We start from the raw sequence: 22391 nt of genomic DNA, 5'->3' as shown, positions 1-22391 counted from the left end.
CACCCTTTTCCAAAATTCTGATTTCTTGCATGTGGCAACATCATCTTGGATTAAATAAGATGTTCATAAAACAATGCAACAAGAATTAAAAACCTCTCAGGATTAAAGAGTATCATCCCCTTCATTGCTCATGTTACTTGTTTTTATACAATTATCTTGGAATTTATCAGAAGAAATAAAACTATCATTTTCTGAGCAAGTACTCTGAAATAAACATTGGATCCTTTATATGTATTGACTCAAATTAAATTTTAAAAAATTGATAAAGTTCAACAAGCAAAAATAGGTGTTGGCAAGGATGTGGGGAAAAGGTACCCTCATACATTGCTGGTGGGGCTGCAAATTAGGGCAGCCACCCTGGAAAGCAGTGTGGAGATTCCTTAGAAAACTTGGAACAGAACCACTATTTGACCCAGCTATCCCACTCCTTGGCCTATACCCAAAGGACTTAAAATCAGCATACTACAGAGATACAGCCACATCAATGTTCATAGCTGCTCAATTCACAATAGCCAGATTGTGGAACCAACCTAGATGCCCTTCAATTGATGAATGGATAAAGAAACTGTGGTATACATATACAATGGAATATTACTCAGCCATAAAGAATAATAAAATTATGGCATTTGCAGGCAAATAGATGAAATTGGAGAATATCAAGTTAAGTGAGATAAGCCAATCTCAAAAAACCAAAGGACAAATGATCTCAGTGATAAGCAGATGATGACACATAATGGGGGGTGGGAGGGCGGCAAGAATGGAGGAAGGAGGAACTGTATAGAGGGAAAAGAGGGGTGGGAGGGGTGGGGGGGGAGGAAAAAAATAACAGAATGAATCAAAAACTATTACCCTAGGTAGATGTATGATTACACAAATGGTATGCCTCTACTTCATGTACAAACAGAGAAACAAGATGTATCCCATTTGTTTACAATAAAAATAAATTTTAAAAAAATTGATAAAGTTCAAATAAAACTTCAGGTCCCAGAATCAGACTATAGAATTTTTATTTAAATTTAATCAAACTTTTTTTTTAATTTTCAGTAATGCATATGATGTAATGCTTGTTCAAATTCAGGATCCTGCATTTACTAGCCCTGTGACCTCAAGCAAGTTATTCCATATCTCTGAGCTCTAATTCTCTTACTGCAAAAGCATGAAAAAGCATATTACCTAATAGGGGTTGTAAGGGTTTAAATCAAATAGCTTCTAGGTATGTGCCTGACATATAATAAGTTCTCAATGCTAGTCATCAATATTTAGCCATTAAAGTATAATGATTATAAAATATAAATATTATTTTAAAGCAATCAACTTTACAATTCTTGGGGGAAATCAATTTAAAAGATCAGACTGATTTTGATAGCTTCCGGGGGAAGGAAGGAAACAAAACTTTCACTTATACACAAGGTTTTAAAAGTTGCAGAAATAAATTATATAGAGTTGATAAAAAAATTGCTACAGTCTGGTACTTAGAATCATTGCTGAATTAACTTGTGGTAATAGTTTAATCATTGCCACTTAAATGCCAAATAAGTACTTCCAAATATGCCAAGCACATTGCTAGGCATATATTAAGTCCTAAAATAGCACTACATTTGATTAAAACTGCACAATTTATAGATGATTTCCATATACAAGTCAATTAACAATTGTACGTGCTCTGTGAAATACCATGTGCCAACCCTTGCAGCAGGAGCCAAGAAAAATACAAACATATTACTTGGCCTTAAAGAAGTCATGATTTTGGGCTGGGGTTGTCCAGTGGTACAGTGCCTGCTTAGCCTGTGTGAGGCACTAGGTTTGATCTTCAGCACCACATAAAAATTAATAAATAAAATAAAGGTATTGTGTCCATCTACAACTATATAAACTCATGATCTTGTGTAGGAGACAAACATGTAACTGTAATACATGGTGAGTGCTATATCCACTGCTGTAGTAACTTGGAAGAGGGAGTGAAAGATTAAAAAAAAAATACAATAAAGAGACCTTCTAAACTAAGTCTTCACAAAGTAGGTAGAAACTTTTCAAATCTATTGAGAAAAATAAATGAGAAAAGGCAAAGAGGTAAAAAAGATGAAACACACGTAACTAACACGTACTGAACGTTTCTATATGCATAAGTACTTTATGAACATTAATTCACTTAAATGTCACAAGGATACTTCAGCCTCATTTTACAATGGGAAAACACAGACATTATAATACTTATGAGTTTATGCAGCTTGACCAAGATCACATAGGACTAGGAAAAACAGTGGGGCTTGAATTGAGGTTGGCCTGAGTTCCATAACCCATGCTCCTCAGTATCATGCTACACTTCCTCCTACGGGGGCTCATGGAGAAGGAAAGGAGTAGCAAACAGTGGTGTTTACATTTAAGGTCAAAAGTATGAAAGGTCTTATTATTTTAAAATAGAAACATTCCCTTGATATTGAGATTTAGAGGGTTCTTTTTTTCTGTTTGTTTGTTTTTGTTTTTAATCTTGGAAAAGCACAGTTTGTTCTTTGGCATTTAATTCCGTTAGGTAATCTCCTTATTCTGCTAATTTTCCCACTGCACCAAAAACAATTCTTATTGTGAGTTGATGGTGGGCAACTAGGCCATCCCATTTATAGTCTCAGGATATGCACCATCTTTTGTACAAAGAATTAAAAGCCCATGATGCAAAACTGCTATAAAAATAATATATATATATCGAATTACCACCACATCAAAAGACCACACAGAACGTAAAGCCCTTCGGGAATCCAGTTAACTTATTCATTGAACAAACAGCATCTTTTATCTTCAGACACTGCTAAGGGCTGGAGATATGAAAGCAAATAAGTCTTCAAAGAGCTCAGTTTGTGCATATTATCTCTGTTAAAAGCTGTACAAAACTATAAAAAATGTTTTATTTCTCCTTCATATCTGTGTAAAAAGTACCTGACTCAATTCACAAATGACTCATATAGTCAAATGAAAGACAGCAGTAATTTGGATTTCCTATTCCTGCAGAGACCCAATATCCTCTTGTACCACAATTCAAAACATCCAAGAACAGAAAGACCTTGAGAAATACTTTATACAAGGCATTTATGTTCATGAAGGCATTTCTCACTATCACAGGAATACACTTTCCCAAAGAAGACCAGATATAAACCAGTTAAAGCACTATTACTTAGGTAGGTAAAAGGTATTTTTGTAGATTATAATGCTAAATCTCTTTAAAATATCATTATGATAAAATGCATTGCAAATTCTAGTGAAGTTAAAAATGGTAAACATTTTGCAGACTAGACACTACCATTGTGACTATTTCTAGTCAGTGCTAATGATATAATGTTTGTGATGCCTTAACTTCTATTGAAAATCATTTGATACTGTCTTGAAAGCTACCAGTTGATAGTTACCGTTAACTGTTAAAACGTGTTAGAAACCGTTAGGTGCAGCGATGCAAGCCTGTAATCCCAGCAGCTTGGGAGGCTGAGGCTGGAGGACTGTAAGTTGAGACCAGCCTTAGCAAATTTAGCAAGGCCCTGAGCAACTCAGCAAGACTCTGTTTCTAAATAAATATGGAAAAAAAAAAATGGGCTGGGGCTGGGGCTCAGTGGTTAAGTGCCCCTGGGTTCAATTCCCAGTACAAAAAAAAAAAAAAAAAAAAAAAAGTGTTAGCATCCTAGCACTTTACCAAAGTTATCCCTTATGCCTTCAAATTGTGCAAGCAATTCGAGCACATAGATAGGGCGGGGGGTATGGTTTATATTGGAAAAAATAGTTGATAAAAGCTAATAAAGATGTCATTCATGTAAAGAATTGTATTCAGGCAAAGTTTTTTCTTCTGATAATCTGATAATCTACCCATGAAGGTCAGTGTTCTTCCAGAGACTATTAGTAGTGTTTCTCAACTGATCACTGATCACGGTTATAGTAACCAAATAGTTGAAAATAAATTTGAGAACTGTGCACTGTTTTAGGTTAACACAGAACATTACTGTAAGACCCTCAGATCTATAAATTCCTTGTAATCATGAAGAAATAAGACTAACTTCCTTATTATCAATTACTATGAAGAAAAGTTTAAGATAGTTTATCATGATTGTCTCTTAGGAGAATAAAAAAATCAGTATAGACCAGGGTAATCTGAAAGTCCTAAAACCTGGTATAATTTAAGAGATAAATCTGCGACCAAGTGTAGTACAGAACAAGGACACCAGGACAGGCAACTTCTTTTGGATGGTCCGAGTTCAGTGTAAAGATTTAACACCACTAATCATCATATAACAGCCATTGGCAATTACCCAGTTTGCTCAGTGAGCTATTGTGATGCTCATTTCAAAGACTAGACTACAAATTATAGGATAATTTAATTGTTTTTGCCTATTTATTAAATAAGTAGCAATCACTCCATCTCCAAAAGGCAGTTCTTCAAATACTATTATCAACTGCCTTTGTATGCCATTCTTTTTATTGAAGTCCAAAGGAATAAAAATCAAGGCAGATATTGAGAAAATGGCATTCATATTCATTGTCTTCATAAAACCAGAATTACAGTTTCTTCTGCAGATCTCCATCTACAGGTAGCCTGAAAACTTCAGCAAAAAAGAAATTAAAATAATGAGTTAGGGATGACAGAAAGTTTAGAGATGGTCCCACTCTTAGAGGTTGTTTAAAGAGGTCTGTGTCCAGGAAACTGCATTAACCAACCTTCCCCAACCCACAAATCTAAGGCAGATGGCACAAGGATCACACTTTAAGGAACATTAATTTTAAGGACAAATAAAGTGCCAGTCTAATCTGATCCTAAATATCTTTTATTCCTTTGCCTACCATCGCCCTTTTCTCAATTCTTTCACTCTAGTTCCACTGTCACTCATTGGTGGGCAGTCTTCAACAGTGAGGTCTAAAAGAAATTTAATATGAGTCACACATTTGATTTTAAATTAACCAGTAACCACTATAAAACCATAAAAAAAGAAACGGATAAAATTAACATTATATGTTACTTAACCTGAATATTATCATTTCTACATATAACCAATGTACATACTCATGAATCAATTAACTCATTCATGAAATATTTTAAAATTCTTTATTCATATTCAGTCTTGGAAATCCAACATGTATTTTACACTTAGAATATATCTGGATTTGTACCTGCTACATTCCCAATGCTCAAGTGTATGTAACTATGGTATAAGACAGCACAGGTCTAGAACAACAATTAGGTCTCTGATATAAGGTTGCTTGGGTTGGATGTCCAGTTTTATCTCTACAAAGTTATATGATCTTAATTTCTTACTGCTTTAGCTTACTCTTTAGCGAAATGAACTTAATGACTATCTACCTCAGAGAGTTGTTGTAGTTAAAAACTGCAAAGCACTAGGTACAGAGATGCTGTAACATGTTATAATTATTATTCTTCAAATATAGCACTTTCATTCTTCCTCTCTACCTTTGCCTATTCTATACACATCAACCAAATGCCTTCCCTTTTGCCTCTCCAGATCCAACATCTCAGATTAATCCTTCTAGAAGTCTTCTTGTATCTACCATGATCTTTCCTTCTTGTGAAACTACAGCATTTGATTGTGTTCCTTATTTAGAACTTAATATCTGCTCAATAATTTGTCTTTGAACATTACATTGTTACCCAAATGCTTTCCTGTATACTTTCATAAAAGCAAGTGGAACTAAATTAATATTTATAAAGATAATGAACAAATCAGTTATCGATCCTAAACCTTTTCCATTTCAATAGAAATGTAAAATAATAAAAGCTCTTTTTAAAAAAAATTATATATATACATATATGCAGAACTTTACATCCAGAACCAAAACCATCTTTTTTCAATCAACTTTTCTATGTAACACTATAATACTGACAATTCTCTTCTATTCCATTCCATTTTAATTAGTGAGACAAAACAGTTAAAAAGCACCAAATCCTAGCTTTAGTTTTTAATAAGAAAAAGGAGAAAATAAAGTATTTTCATTTTAATTTCAGTCTAAGTGGCAAAATTTGATTACGTAAGAAAAGATTCTTTGGAAATCTACTTCAAAGAAGATAGTTTGACATGGATTAAAGGATCTTTACATTTCACACAGACACCACACATACACAATGTATATTTAACATTTCAAAACAAAATTTGTATCATGTCTAATAAATTATCCTATGTCAATAATGGAAAACCAATATGCTAACTCCATTACATTGTGATTTTCAACAATCTAATTTCTTGTTAGAGTAGAAAAAATAATTACAAAGCCACAGGGTTCCCATATAAACACCATACCACAAAGAAGAGAAGATCACATTATTCTCAAGTTATGTCTGTACTCTATTATGTAAATATTCTTTTGCCAATGGTGAATAAAGCTGCTAATACTACCCAAAAGGACTTAAAATCAACATACTATAGCGAAGCAGCCACATCAATGTTTATACCAGCTCAATTCACAATAGCTAAACTATGGAACCAAACTAGATGCCCTTCAAAAGATGAATGGATAAAGAAAATATACACAATGGAATATTATTCAGTTTAAAAGAAGAATGAAATTATGGCATTTGCAGGTAAATGGATGGAATGCTAGGTGAAATAAGCCAATTCCAAAAAACCAAAGACCCAATGTTTTCTCTGATAAGCAGATGCTAATCCATAGTGGGGGATGGGTAAAGAAGAATGAAGGAACTTTGTTTTATGCAGAGGAGAGTACGGGTAGAGGTGGAGCAGTGGGGATGGGAAGGATGGTAGAATGAGACAGACATTATTCCCTATATACATGTATGAAAAAAAATTTAAAAATGAAAAAATAATATTACATCAAGACAGTATTCCAGCTATAAGCAAAATATTTCAAAAGTTCTTGTTTTAACTGGGCTTTCTTATTTCATCTTCTGTACACACTACTGATAAAATAATATTTCTGGGCACATAAGACACTACCTGCTCAGTTTTGAAATTTAATTTTCCCCTTGCAAGGCTTTTTTGAAGAGCGAATTTCCTTTAAAATTTATTATCTTCACTTATTCTGAGTCATTTTTTTTTCCCTTTAAAATTCACAGAAAAATCAAGGATTTCACTGAGGATTCAATTTGAGTCATTCAAGAAGTCTGCCAGCTTAAAATGTTTTTTTATACCTCAGTTGCTGAAATTATACTTCTCTCCTGTCTCACACCACGTCATGAGTCATAACTTCTAGGTTACGAAGAGAAATAAATAGGAGCAAGAGGAAGTCATAAATAATATTGACAAAAAATAATCCCTTCCTCATTGGTCACTAACCTGGCTTTTTAATCTTTAACTTTTTTTTAATATTCATCACTCAACAGGATGATCTTGAATTATCTAGAATAACTGATAAACACAACCATAAGCGCTTGTTCTTACTCTCTCTCTTTTTTTTCTTTTTTGGGTGCTGGGGATCGAACCCAGGGCCTTGTGCTTGCAAGGCAAGCACTCTATCGACTGAGCTATCTCCCCAGCCCTGTTCTTACTCTTATCAAGATAAATGTTTTGCTTGAACAAATTAAACCAATGACTTCAAAATGTAAACTGTAACCACCATTTCCCTCTGGAGAGAATTTTTTTCCCTAAAAAGATTAGATTATACTAGCATAAAAACTGTTTCATATCTCACTTGATAAATGAAACCTTTGAACCACAGAGAAAACATTTTATTTCGATCATTAAAACAAATTTGTAGTTGTCTTATTTAGGGGGTATATCCAATGAATAAATTACTTATTCTACTAACAAAAGCCTAAATAAGAAATTCAACTCTGCTTTCCATAGCTCTATTTAATTCCCAAAATACATTATTTTAATATGTTTCTGAATAGTCTGTCCCCATCAATTCAGTGCGTTTTTCATTTTAACAAGAACCTGAAGCTAGATAGGAAATTGAATTCTAAAAGTGGACAATTAATTTCATTGTATTTGTATGAGTATGTCAAGATCAAAAACTAAGTAAGAAACCGAATCCATTAAATGGTAGGAAAAGGAAAACTTAATTTAATTTCCATGGTCTCATAAAAGATCTTTTAGCACAGAAGCAAATTCATTTCTGTTCCTCTGAGGCAGGAAAAAAAAACAGAGATAATGTACTTGTTTCCATAAAAAGTAAGAACCTCTAGAATCTACATCTTATATATAATTCTGAGTAATTCAAATTTTACTAAGTTCTTCTTGCCTACCATATGGAAAGCAGCACCCAGCAATAATAAGTAAGCAACAACAACAAAAATAAATAAGGAGGTTGCTTCAGAATTATTAGCTTTTATCTATTTATAGAGAATGGAAAATGGGAAAAATTTCCATTCCTCAGCACTATAAAAATATGCAGCAGGAAGGTGCCAGGTGAGGTGGCACATGCCTGCAATCCCAGCAGCTCAGGTGGCTGAGGCAGGAGGATTGTGAGTTCAAAACCAGTCCCAGGGGGCTGAGTGGCTCAGTGGTACAGCACTTGCCTAGCATGTGTGCAGCACTGGGTTCTATTCTCAGCACCATATAAAAATAAATAAAGATATCACGTCCATCTACAACAAAATAATAATAATAATAAAAAAACAATCTCAGCAACTTAGCAAGACCCTATCTCAAGATAAAAAAAAATAAGAAAAGGACTGACTCAGAGGTGGAGCACCCCTGGGTTCAATCCCTGGTACCAAAAAACAAAAACAGAAACAACAACAAAAGCACTAAAGAAAGAAGGTTATCCCATTTTCTTTAAAGCCCTCTTTTATATATATATAAAATATATACATATATATTTTAGTTGTAGATGGACACAATATTTTTATTTTATTTATTTATTTTTATGTGGTGCTGAGGATTGAACCCCTTGCCTCATACATGCTAGGCAAGTGCTCTACCACTGAGCCACAACCTCAGCCAGGTTATCCCATTTTCAATAAGCAGGGGTTAATTTCTTTCGAAGCATCATGATTAAATCAGATTACATCTTTTTCAATTCCAGGATTCCAATGACTCCTGTTCACAAATGACTTCTTATACCATAAAGAAGTACATCCTGACAGTCAATTCATAAAATGACAGAACCAAAAATTAATCTTAAAGCAGAAATACAGCACATCTTCCTTGGCCTAAGGTAAGACTGCTCTAAAAAGTTCATAAAAATAAACATGCTCCCTTTGCCCAAAAAAACCTAAGAAATCTTTAGATACACTTTTATAAAAAACAAAAAACAAAAAAACTCCTCCCACCCCCAAATCTATAGACCTAACAAAATTTCTTTCCTTTTTTTTTTTTTTTTTTTTTTTGGTAGAGCAGATTTGGTTCAGTCTTAGATCACTGAATCTTATTTACTGAGGTTTCATTCCAAAGAAATCCAAATACACAGATTTCTCCTGTGGCCTGTAGAAGATGAGGCAAGACCTTAAAAAATTTCATAGGTTTTATTCTATTTGTTTTTCAAAGGGAATCAGTAACTAAAGAGAAGTAATATATAATGTATATTAAGAAGAACTTACATATTTTTTATAACTTTATTACAATCTCACAGTCTTATACTTAGATATCAGTAATTTTTTTTTTTTTTAATATTCAAAGCAACAGAAAAAAAGGAGGGCCTGGCTTATAAATTGAAGGAGGGTGGGCCATTAGGAAACAAGGGTGAAAGTACATAAAACTAAAACTAATTTGCTAACTAAAGTTAATTTCTAATATTTTAGGGAAACCAATTCTATATCTTCTTTCCTTAACCCTAATATTCAACTACTTTCCCTGTGAGATTCTTTCTTTATATTTAAATTAAATCCTTCCTATACCAGTCTCATCTTTTTGTTTTGTTTTGAAGTGTGTTACACTTGGTAGGCAAGCACTCTACTACAAAGCTACCTCCCCAGCACCTAAACTAGCCTAAGGTTGCTATTTACAGTTTCGTTTTTGTTTTAAGTACACATAAAGAAAGCATGGTAATTTTAACAATAGCACATGGAAACTGAAACATTTTTGGACATGTAATAAAGAAAAAAATGTAAACAGCATATTTATCACTGTGTTTTAATCCAGTTAGCATTTCTAAAATAAGGACATACATCCAACTGAAGCACAATCCAATAAACAATATGCATTCATTCATTAAGTCCCTACTACACATCAATTGTATACCACTGCTGAAGATACAATGAACATATTTCTTATTCCCTGGTCTAAAATTAAAATGGTTCCCAGTTTAGGGCAGAATATAGAGACAACAGGCAAATACAACACAAGCCTGACATTATCAAAAACTGCAAACTAGAGGGAAAAGTTAGTCACATACTCTAAAATACAGGGATTCTGTGCAACTAATACAGATGTAGGTCATTATTTTGCATGGCTCCTTATTTTGCCATATCAATTAAATTAATCAAACCTCTAGTAGCAGGTATTATTTCCAACTTCTTTGAAATTACAAGTAATTCCTTATAACATTAAACTGTATACTGATTTTTTTTTTACTTTATAAACTACTTTCCATGTGCTAAATAGTTTTAAGAACTATTATTTTTAAAATGAGTAAAGAAAAGGTGAATCAGATATAAAGCAATCATTTATGTTTCCAAAAAAGATTTTTTTAAAAAGTTTTTTTAGGGCAATCTGAACATAATACATTATAAATGCAAGCACTTAATGACACTCAAATATCTATGTGTGACATTTAATTATGTCATACATCATAGGGCATTAAAGACAAAAATCTTCCAAATCCCAGTGACATTAGCTTAGAAATATTCTTGCTTTATTCATTTTCATATTTTAGGAAATGAAACCCTTCCATATGCACCTTCAGCATCAATAACCTTGTATAAGCATTATAAAAAAATACTTAAATGGCATTTATGACATGCAAAGCACTGTTCTAAGCACTACAATGTTCCCTGTAAGGTATGAACTACTGTTATTTCCATTTTACAGACAGGATTTCTAAAGCAAAAAATTATACAACTCACTCAAGGTCACACAACTGAAAAGAGGCAGAAGTAGGATTAAACCTAGGCAGGACCATTTCTATCTACTTTTTGAATCATCTAAGGATTTGCCAGAGCACTCATCTTCAGTACCAGCTAAGTTATTTTGGACAGTCTTTTGAATTCAGTATGATGTTGTCACTGGTAATTTTAACCCTGATCACAGTATCTATTAGGATAACACATTAAAAAGCAATACAATGAGGAGCTGTTTTAGAGGTCAATTCTATAAAGCTATATACAAAATACTTATGTCCCCTATAACAAATAGTGTTTTCTTATGTCCAAAGTATATTCACAAATATTGATTACATTACTGTCAAAAGCAAACCTTTACACAACATCCAAAAAGCAGAAACATATATACTCTCTAAAACCAATGCAGCAAAAAACCAACCAACAATAAAAAGCAAAAAGCAGTTGTGAAATTCATTTGGAAAAATAAGAGGCCTACAACAGCCAAAGCAATTCTCAGTAGAAAAGTGAAGCAGGAGGCATCACAACAGCAGACCTGAAATTATACTACCAATCTATTTTAACAACATCCATACAGTATTGGCACAAAAAAAGAATTGAAGAACAATGGGACAGAAGACACAGAGACATATTCACATAAATACAGTTATCTCATATTAGACAAAAGTGCCATAAACATACTTTGGAGAAAAGAGACTCTTCAACAAATGGTGCTGGGAAAACTGGAAATTCATATGTAGTAGATTGAAATTGAACCCCTATATCTCACCCTGAACAAAACTCAACTCAAAGTGGATCAAGGACCAGAGACTCTGCACATACTAGAAGAAAGAGTAGGCCCAATTCTCCATCATATTGGCTCAGAAACCGACTTCCTCAATAAGACTCCTAATACATAAGAAGTTAAATCAAGAATCAATAAATGGAATTGGATTAAACTAAAAAGCTTCACAGCAAAGGAAACAAGAACATGGACAGAATGGGAGAAAATCTTTACGATCTGCACCTTAGAGCATTAATCTCCAGAATATATAAAGAACTCAAAAAACGTAACAAAAAAAAAAAAAAAAACAAATAACCCAATCAATAAACAGGTAAAGGAACTGAACAGAAGAAGAAATACAAATGGTCAACAAATACATAAAAAAATATTCAACATTTCTAGCAACTAGAGAAATGCAAATTAAAACTACACTGAGATTCCATCTCAAACCAGTAAGATGGGCAATTATCAAGAATACAAGGAACAATAAATGTTGACGAGGATGTGGGAAAAAGGTTCATTCATACATTGCTGGTGGGACTACAAACAGGAACCACTATGGAAAGCAGTATGGAGATTCCTTAGAAAACTTGGAATGGGACCACCATTTGACCCAGTTATCTCCTCCTTGTCTTATACACAAAGAACTTAAAATCTGCATACTATAGTGATGCAGTCACATTAATATTTATAGGAGTTCAATTTATAATAGACAAGCTTTGGAATCAACCTAGGTGCCTTTCAACAGATGAATGGATAAAGAAAATGTGGCATATATACACAATGGAATATTACCCAGTTGTAAGGAAAAATGAAATTATGGCATTTGCTAGTTAATGGAGAACTAGAAGATATCATGCTAGATGAAAAGTCAGTCCCAAAAAACCAAGGGTCAAATGTTATCTCTGACATGTGGATGCCAACCCATAACAAGGGAGGGTAGGGAGAGGAAGTATAGAAGTTCATTGGATTAGACAAAGGGGATAGAAGGGAAAAGAGCGGGGATGAGAATAGGAAAGACAGAATGAATCAGATTAACTTTCCTATGTTCATATATGAATACATGACCAGTGTAACTCCACATCATGTTCAACCACAAGAATGGGATCAAAATTGTAATGGGTTGTACCCCATGCATGTATAATATGTCAAAATACACTGTCATGTATTTCTGAAAACAACAAATTAAAAAAGAGAAAATTTTAGAATTATTCTTCAATAACTCTAAGACAAAAGAAAAAATGAAGATAAAAACCTATTAATTGGAATTTTTGAAAAATCAGACTTGATTAAAAAGAACCAAGTGTAAGTATAAATATCAGCATTCATCTTATACCAACTAAAGAATTTTTGTTTGTTTGCAGGCTAGGGATAGAACCCGCAGCTGGGTGTACTCTAGGCAAACACTTTACCACTGAACTACAGCCCTAGACCAATTGTATCAAAATAAAAAATTTTAGAATAAGTTTAGGAGACCTCAGTCATAACAATAAATTTAATAAAGTACCTAGTCACTCAGACATATTAAAGAAAGGTGCAAGAGTTATACAAAAAGCAAAAAATATTGCTAAAGAACACAAAAGGTATAAATAAAAATACCCAAATACTTTATGACCTAACATATGCACAATATAAAAACACTGAACTCGTAGAACACAGAGTAAAATGGTGATCACCAGGGGCTGAAAAGTGGAGAAATGGGAGAAGTTAATCAAATGGTACTAAATCTTACCTGTAAGATGAATAATTTCTAGGGATAATATATAGCAAAGCATAGTGATTATGGCTGACTTATTGTACACTTGAAATGTGTTGAAAGTAGATCTTAAGTGTTCTTTTCATCAAAAGAGGAGGTTAATTACATGAGGCAATGGATGCAGTAGCCTGATTATAAAAACATTTCAAGATGTAATTGTATATCAAATCATTATGCTATACATCTTTTATATATATAAATGCTTATCTGTCAAATATACCTCAATAAATTTCACTTGAAGGAAAGTTATCTAGGCTGGGAAAATATGAACCTCTCTCAAATTAATTATAATCTTAAAACAATTTTTAATGTGTGTAGCTCAGTAGTTGAGTCTTTGCCTGGTATGCACAAGGCCCTGGGTTCAATCCCTGGCATCAAAAACAAATCCATGAAAACAATTCCCATCAAAATCTCAGTATAAATTTGGTTTTATTTTGTTTTTAGAACTTAATAAATTAGGGGATTGGGTGTAGAGCTCCACAGTATGGTAACTGCCAAGAGCATGTAAGGCCCTGAGAACAAAAGATCCCCAGAGGGAAAAAAAATTAATAAATTAATTATAAAATTCACTTGGAAGAAAAATATGTAAGACTATATCTTGAGGACACTTTTGAAATTAAGAGTAGTTTGGCAGGAACTGGCAAATATATCAATGGAATAAAAGCAAGTCCAAAAAATAGAGGCCATCATTTCTGAGAAGTTACTATGTGGGAATGGTAGCGAAAGCAAAAATTGACAAATGGATTACAACAAACTAAACTAAAAAGCTGAAATTAGTAGGGAGATGATGAATTATTTAATAAATTATGTGGAAACAACTGCATATCCATTTGGAATAAAATAAGGATAGGGTTCTATCTCAGCTTTCACACTTTCACAACACACACACAAAAGTGATTTACATAAAAATCTAACATTTTATAAGTTTAGGATTGGAAAGATCTTTTAAAGAAGGATATGAAACAGAAGGTAACAAGCAAAAGACTGAGATGATTATATAAAATCTAAAACCTGTCTCATTATTAAAGTTAAGATAAATGATAGACTAATATTTGTAAAATATAAGCATAGCTTGAGTTTTTATAAAACAACAGAAAAAGTCCTATACCTACACCATATATGACAGTCACTCAAAATGAATAAATATTTAAATACAAGATCAGAAACTATGACACTACTAGAAGAAAACGGGAAATACTTTAGGACACTGATCTGGAAAAAAATTTTTTTGAATATCATACCAAAAGCACTGGCAACAAAAGCAAAAATGGACAAATGGAATTATATCAAACAAAAAAGCTTCTGCACAGCAAAGAAAACAAACAACAGAGTGAAAAGACGATGTATAGAGTGGGAGATAGTATCTGCTAACTATACATTCAGTTAGAGATTAATATGCAAGAATATGTAAGAACTCTAATACCCAAATAATTTAAAAATCTGATTTAAAACAGGCAAATAGTTATTCCTCAAAAGAACATTTATAAATGGTCATTCTTGCTCCAGTTAGGATAGCTATTATCAAAAAGACAAAAAATAACAAATGCTGGCAAGGAATAAGAAAAGGGAACTCTAATATACTGTTGATGGGAATTAGTAAGGCCATTATAGAAAACAGAATAGAGGTTAGTCATTGATGTATGAATGGATAAAGAAAATGTGGTAAATATACACAATGGAGTATTATTTAGTCATAAGAAATGAAATTTTCTCATTTGCAGCAACAGATGGAACTGGAGGACATTATAAGTAAGTTAATCTACAAAAAGACAAACACCATATGCCCTCACTTACATGTGAAAGCTAAGAAGTTAATCTCATAGAATAGAGTAGAATAGTGGTTACCAGAGCCTAGGAAGAGGGTAAGGGAAGGAGGAATGGAAAGTGAAAGGTTAATGGGTACAGAAGTACAGCTGGATAAGAGGAATAACTCCTAAGGTTCAATAGCACAGCAGGATAATAATGGTTGATATCAATTAATTGTAAATTTAAAATTTTCTAGATTATCAATATTCCCAACATAAAGAAATGATAAAAGTCTGAGGTGATGGATATACCAATTACCCTGATCTGATCATTATGTAATACATGCATGTCTTAAAATATCACGTTATATCCCCAAAATGTACAATTACCATGTATCAATGAAAAATTAAAATATCTTAAAATTCTTTTAAAATAATAGAAAATGTCAGCCAGGTGCAGTGGCACATGCCTACAAATCCCAGCAACTTGGGAGGCTGAGGCAGGAGCATTGCAAGTTTGAAACCAGTCTTAGCAACTTAGTGACACCCTGTCTCAAGAGAAAAGAGAAGGGTGTGGTTTACTGGGGATGTAGCTCAGTGGTTAAGCATACCTGGGTTCAATCCCCAGTACCAAAAAAAAAAAAAAGAAAAGAAAAAAAGGGAAGTAAAAAAATGCATTAAAATTTTGGCAAAAGTTGTGAACAGTTACTTTTGCAAGTAAGCTCTACTTGGTCTACAAACATCTAAAATGCTCAACTTTACTTAAATTTAAAAAATACAAATTAAAGCAATGATATACCATTTTCATCCATTAGAACAGCAAATTAGAAAAACAACTTTGAACAATGAGAACAAATATACATGCACACAGGAACTTTTTTTTAAATCATGGGATAGAAATGAATCTGAAAACCTAATTTTAGAGTAATTTGATAGCTGTGGTTAACATGTACACATAATATGCCTGTAATCCCAGATACTAGGGAGGCTAAGGCAGGAAGTTGCTAATTTCAGGTCAGTCTGGGCAATGTATAGAGATCCTGTCTCAAAAAACAAAAAAAGCTGGAGATGTACCTTAGTGGTACACTGCTCCTGAGTTCAATCCCAGTATGAAAAACAACAACAACAACAACAAAAACACTTAAGAAATGTTCTTAGGGCTGGGGATATATCTCAGTTGGTAGAGTGTTTACCTCGCAAGCACAAGGCCCTGGGTTCAATCCCCAGTACTGCAAAAAAAAAAAAAAAAAGGAATATTCTTAGAGCAAAAATATTGGAAATAATTGATCAAGGAAGCCTGGTGGAGTCTTCATTGGAGTACTATGTAACCCTTAGGAAAAAAGGCTATAGTGTTATAATATAGAGAGGCATGGAAAGATAACAACATTATATAATTAAGAAAACAAAAAAAAAAAAGGTTGCAGATGCATGAAATAAAAATTGGATAACATGAAATTAAAAATAAAATTCTCAAGCAGTGTGTGTGTGTATTGACTGAATGATCCACCAAGTTACACCCCCAGCCTATTTTTTTTTTTTTTTTTTTTTGAGACAGATCTCACTAGGTTGCTGCCTCAGTCTCCTGAGTCACTAGAATTATAGGTGTGGGCCATCATGCCAGCCCCACCTCCCACCCCCAAATATTTAAGTAATATATATTCCTTGCACTAAAGAGGTAATTTCTGATATACTGCAAACATGGACATTTTAAAATAAAAGTATTGCCTTTTAAAATTTATTCAGCGGATTCTTAATACTATAGGGAAATAATATCCATCAATATCCATTTAAAAAATATCATCTTCTCAACAGTTTTTAAAAGTTCTCTTTTCCACTTGAATTCTTATTTCCATTCTACTTCCACCAACAGAAGGCTATTGTAATGTAATATAGATTTTTACCAGTCCAAAAATTTCTCTGCAAGAAGGAATATGAATTGAAAAAAGTTTTTTTGTGATTATGGTTCTAAATATTAAAATTTTTAATCTTGCCCAATTTTTCTAACAATTAGAAGCAGATAACTGAGGAAATAGCATAAATATTATAATTTTTGATAATCATTAAACACATAAAGAAAAATTATTTGAAGGTTTGTTAGAGATGGAGGAATTTACTTTTTTTTTTTTTTTTTAAATACTATGGAGTATCTTACTATAGTAAGATTAGAAATGTGTGAGAGGTAAGCCTTCCTTTAGTAAGGTAGAAGGCAGGATGAGAAAGTAGGCACTTTCACAAGTACAGGTGGAAAAGAATTCACTTAAAATCATCTGTTCTCAAGTAACCCCTGGCAAATTTCCATGTAATCCCAAGAACTCCTATTTCCATCTGAAGATAGCTACTGAATAAAATCTAAACTCCTCCAAGGACCTCTTCAGTTTTAGCTCTTACCCTTCCTCCACCATTTGCTATCTGCAGTTTTCTGAACCCCATTCTATTTCACATCCCTTGTCTTCTTCTTTCCTCTTGAAGGGCATCTATTAAGCTATCAATAATGAGAATATCATCTCTTGTATGAAGACTTTCCTGGGTTTTCAAAATAGAATGGAGCAACACTCTTTCATTCTTCCCCATCATGTGCCAAATCACAATATAACTGTTCTGTTCTTTTTCCATATTTATCTCCTTTCATTAACTGAAAACTCCTTGAGAGGGATCCATTTTGTGTACTTTTAGACTTATTTTGTGCTTAGTACATAGCAGGTAATCAGTAAATATTACCTGAATGAAGAAATTAAAGAACACTCAGGTTTCAATTTCCTTGAAATTCCTATTTATTTTCAGATTGCCTCTCAAAATGATCTCCAAATAAAGGAATAATTTTTTTTAACTTCATAAAATTTCACTGTAATAAAAGTTTAGGTTCAGATTTTCTTAATTAAGGCTCTTTACAAAACCTGATGCTTTATAAAAATGGTCAGAGATGATTACAGAATTCCATTGCCCTAGCCATTCCAAGAATTCCAAGTGAACTATCTAAAAACAAGCTATTTTTCTGATTTTTTTTTTATTTGTAAATGAAAGCATTATTTCTGCATAGGTTAAAATAGCAGGTTTTACGAAGATGTTCAACAGTTAAGAGGTTCTATTTTCTATATGAATTGATGGTAGCCACAATACCTACATAAACCTAAGAATTCGATTAAAAGAGTAATGAATTCAATTAGTTGTAAACCTAGACACATAGTTAAAATTAATCTAGATGTTAAGTTGTGATTACAACCTCAACAGGCTTGACTGAGTTCATATCCTATTTCGACTCTTCACTGTGTATACTTGGACAAGTATTTAAACTGTCTGAAACTGAGTTCTAATGTTTATAACTATGCCATACAATAGTGTAGCCATTAGCCACATTTGTCTATTTAAATTAATTGAAATTAAGAAAAGTTGAAAATTCAGTTCCATAGTTGCATTGGTCACATTTCAAGGGCTCAAAATACATATGTGGCTAGCAGCCACCATCCTGGACAATATTCATAGTGATGAAAACAAACAGGATGATATGATTGAGAACAACAAACAGGAGCAAGAGAGGTTGTTGTGACTAATGCTTTAGATTAGATGGTCAGAAAAGGTTGCCATCAGGACTTGACATTTAAGTTGGGATTTCAGGGACAAGATGCAACTAACAAAGATGTGCAAAAAGCATACAGGACACAGTCAACAGCAAGGGCAAAGGCCTGAGGCACAAATGAGCTTAGCTAGTTTAACAACAAAGGGTGTCTGAAGTGTCAGATAAGACGACGGGAGAGGAGCATGAGGTCCAAGAAGTGGCAGGAGGGGGAGCCTCAAGGGCCTCATAAGCCACGTAAACACTGTAAATTTTATTTTAAATAAAATCAAAAGTCATAGAAGGTTATAAAGAGAGGAATGCTGTGATTTTAAACTATGTCTTAAAAGCTTACTCTCACTACTATTGAAAAGTAATCAGAAGAAGCCAAGAATGAAATCTGGAATATCTATTAGAAGACAGGTGCCATGACTCAGGTTGAGAGGAAATGGGGGCCTGGATCAGGGCAGCTGAAGTGGAATAGAGATGTGTTCCTTTTCTCTTCATTCCCTGTCTATAATCCTGCATCAATTATCCTTCACAACCAAATCAAACAGTCTACTTCAGTTTTTACTCAACATCTCATAAATACGCTTTCCGTCCTTACTATTCCACTGAAACTTTCCTAAGGTCCCTGTTACCTTCCATTTCCCAAAACCATTAAGCACTTTTTCTTTTTGATACTGGGGATTTACCACTGAGCTACATCCCCAGTCCTTTTTATTTTTTTATTTTGAGGCAGAGTCAAGCTTGAGATCCTCCTGCTTCATCTCTCAAGTCGCTGGGATCAGAGGTGTGTCCACCATGTCCAACAGTGCTTTTCTATTCTTATCTGGTCTCTGCTGTTTGCAGACTGCTGAATACTACTCACCTTCATCAAATTCTCTCTTCTCTCAGCTTCTGGGACATTACTGTCACCTCGTTTTCCTCTCTTTGCTATACCTTCTCAGTAACTTGACTCTTAAACTTCAGTATTCCTCTAAGGTTACATCTTCAGTACTCAGTTCATTTCACAATATACATAATCCCTGAGACTGAATTAACATTTCTGCTGGTAACTCTCAAATTAATATTCTGGGCTCAGAACTCCCTACCAAGTTTTAGACTTCTATATCTACAGATAAAATGGAACTCTTCACTTGGACATACCACTAACATTTCAAATGAGAAAGGTTAAAATGCCTTCATTCTCTCTTAGGTACCCTTGCCCAAGTCAAAGGCATCCTAAACCCCTTTCCACCAGTTACAACCCCTATTGTCAAATCTTCACTAGGTCCTGCAGATCCCACCTCCTCCCATATATCCTTCCTCTCAAACTGTCAAGGCTTAGTTCAGGCTCACATGACTTCTTGCCTGGATTACTAGAACAACCTCCCAACTTCTTATCTCTCCTCCATACTGCTGCCAGAGCACATTACAGGTATTCAACAGGATAAGTACAAATCTGATCATGTCATTTCTCCACTTAGTCTTTCACAAGCATCCAATAACTTTCACAAGTCTTCTTCATGATTTAGCTCCTTATCGGCATTACACCCTCTTCTCTCTCATTCTTCCTCTCACATCCGCCTCTACGACCATTCAGCTTTTCTTAATTCTCTAAATAGCATGCCATTTCAGTCCTCCTTCCTCTGCACAAGTTATCACTACCCCTTAATCCTTCACTATTCCAAAGATAGGCTTACGTATCACCACTTTAAGGGAGTGCCTCATATTCTCAATCACTCTACATGGGAGCTACTTGTATTTCTCAATAAACCATAAGCTTTTTGAAGTCAGAAACCACAAAACTTAATTGGTTTGTAGCACCCATGATTGGCACAGAGTAAGTATTCATTTATACATACTTTTGATTTGCTATCTTCTAAATTTTGAAAAGGGAGAGGAGTATTTTTAGTGCGCCCTATATTATCATTCCAGTACAGCACAAATTGACAACACACACTTGGTAACATGCTTCCCAAAGGCAAAAACAAAACAAAACAAAAATCAATAAGCACAAAATGCATCTTTCCAAAAAGAGAAATTCTGAAGAACTATATGGTATCTAATAATCCAGCCCTGGCATTTCAGACTGCAAGGGGAGGACTTATTAACATTGATGATAATAACAGGTGGAAGGTTTCTCACCTCAATAAAGCATATCAGCTTTTCTTGGTCATGTCACTGTAATTTTAGTTCTTAGTATAGACTCACTTCGTAACAGGTTATTTTTCTTATTTAGAAGAAGTTAACTCACCAACCTTAAGAGTCCCTCATTTGTCAATCAGTCATTTATGCTCTAAATCTAAATGAGAAAAGGGCGGAAGAAGGAAGAGTGTGGGGGAAGATAAACACTTCTGGAAGGGGAGGTGGCAAAGGCCACAGTCCCAAGGATGGAGAAGAGTGGGCGTTGGCACAATACCAGTGTAGGGGGCTGAAATGTGGCAGAGAATGGGGAGGACACAATCACGGAGCAAGTAGTATGGAACTGGGGACACCGGGATGGAGAAAGAGAGAGATGGAAATCCTCGGAAAGAAAGCCAGAAATGGGAAAGAGGGGGTGGGGAAGCGGTGACAGGCAAAGGCGAGAGGAAGCAAGACGCAGTTTTTGGCCAGAAGGCAGAGAAGGTGGGAAGAAAAGCTGGGGAAGAAGGAAGACAACGCCGGCCCTCCAGGACGGACCAGGCTTTCAGACCAGGCAGGCAGGGGGTCGTCCCAGCAGGAAGGCGGGAGGCGCCGCCAACTGGGAGCCCAGAGGGCAGGGCAGGCGGCGCGGGGCGGGTAGAGGACCCGCACGGGAACAGCACAGGCCGCGGGCGGCTGGGGAAGAAGGCTGCGAAGCGAGAGGCACTTACTGGGGTCCCTCCGCACGGCGCCGGTGGGGGTCTCCTCCCGCAGGTGAGGAAAGAGGAAGTCCCGGGCGGCCTGGAGGTCCTGGAAGTAGCAGAACTGGACAATGGAACAGGCCATGGCTGCGGGGAACCCCGCTTGGGGACTCACTTTACCTCACCACACCCTGCCCCGCCAGCCCACCGCGGCCACCGCCAAGCCCTAAAAGCTCTAGCCACGCAGGAGGCGGGGAAAACAAACCGGAAGCTGTCAGCGCACTTAGAGCTGCCGCCCCGGAGCACTGCGCACGCGCAGGACTGCCTGGAGACGGTGCGGGCCAAGCCACGTGACCGGCGGGGCCGCTGGCGAGGCAGACGTGGACGTGTAGACTTGGGGCAAGATTTCAGTGCTGGTTCTGGGCGGGCAAGTGAACCCTTTTCTTCATCCTGGCTTTCAGCCATAGTTGATCTAATTGGACTTTACTTGGGCCTTTGAGTCATTCAACCAGTCTAAATGCTGGCCTACTATTGCTATTTCACAGGGAATATAATGTTTTAAGCTAGGAGCAGGTACGTGGAATAAAATCAAAGCATGGGCAGTAATGTATTTTGAAAAGATTAATTTTTCTTCTGGAAATCAGCTCTTCGTCTGATTTTTTGAATGTTCCTACTATAAATGCCCATAGTACTAGGCAAGCCTAATGTAGTACTGGTTATACTGTGTTATACACGTGTTTCCATCATTTTTCACTCATTTGTTCATCCATCCATTCAACAAATATTTGTGTCTTTGCTAGCTATGCTAGACGCTGTCGGAACAAAAAA

General features: G+C 35.0%; 1 protein-coding gene across 2 annotated transcripts in view; it reads right to left on the bottom strand.

Annotated features, from left to right (window-relative positions):
- Rab3gap2 (RAB3 GTPase activating non-catalytic protein subunit 2) overlaps positions 1-21817 on the bottom strand; it is a 95482-nt gene extending 73665 nt beyond the window's left edge. For both annotated transcript variants that reach the window (XM_047520651.1, XM_047520652.1), the window contains exon 1: positions 21594-21817. In XM_047520651.1, coding sequence (XP_047376607.1) covers positions 21594-21708 — 115 coding nt within the window. In that variant the 5' untranslated portion in view covers positions 21709-21817. The remainder of the gene's footprint in view (positions 1-21593) is intronic.
- Positions 21818-22391: the final 574 nt, after the last annotated feature.

This window comes from Sciurus carolinensis, chromosome 12, assembly GCF_902686445.1.
Source record: "Sciurus carolinensis chromosome 12, mSciCar1.2, whole genome shotgun sequence".
NCBI lineage: Eukaryota > Metazoa > Chordata > Mammalia > Rodentia > Sciuridae > Sciurus > Sciurus carolinensis.
Note: the sequence above shows the minus strand (reverse complement) of the source record. Positions and strands in the feature narration are given on the sequence as shown.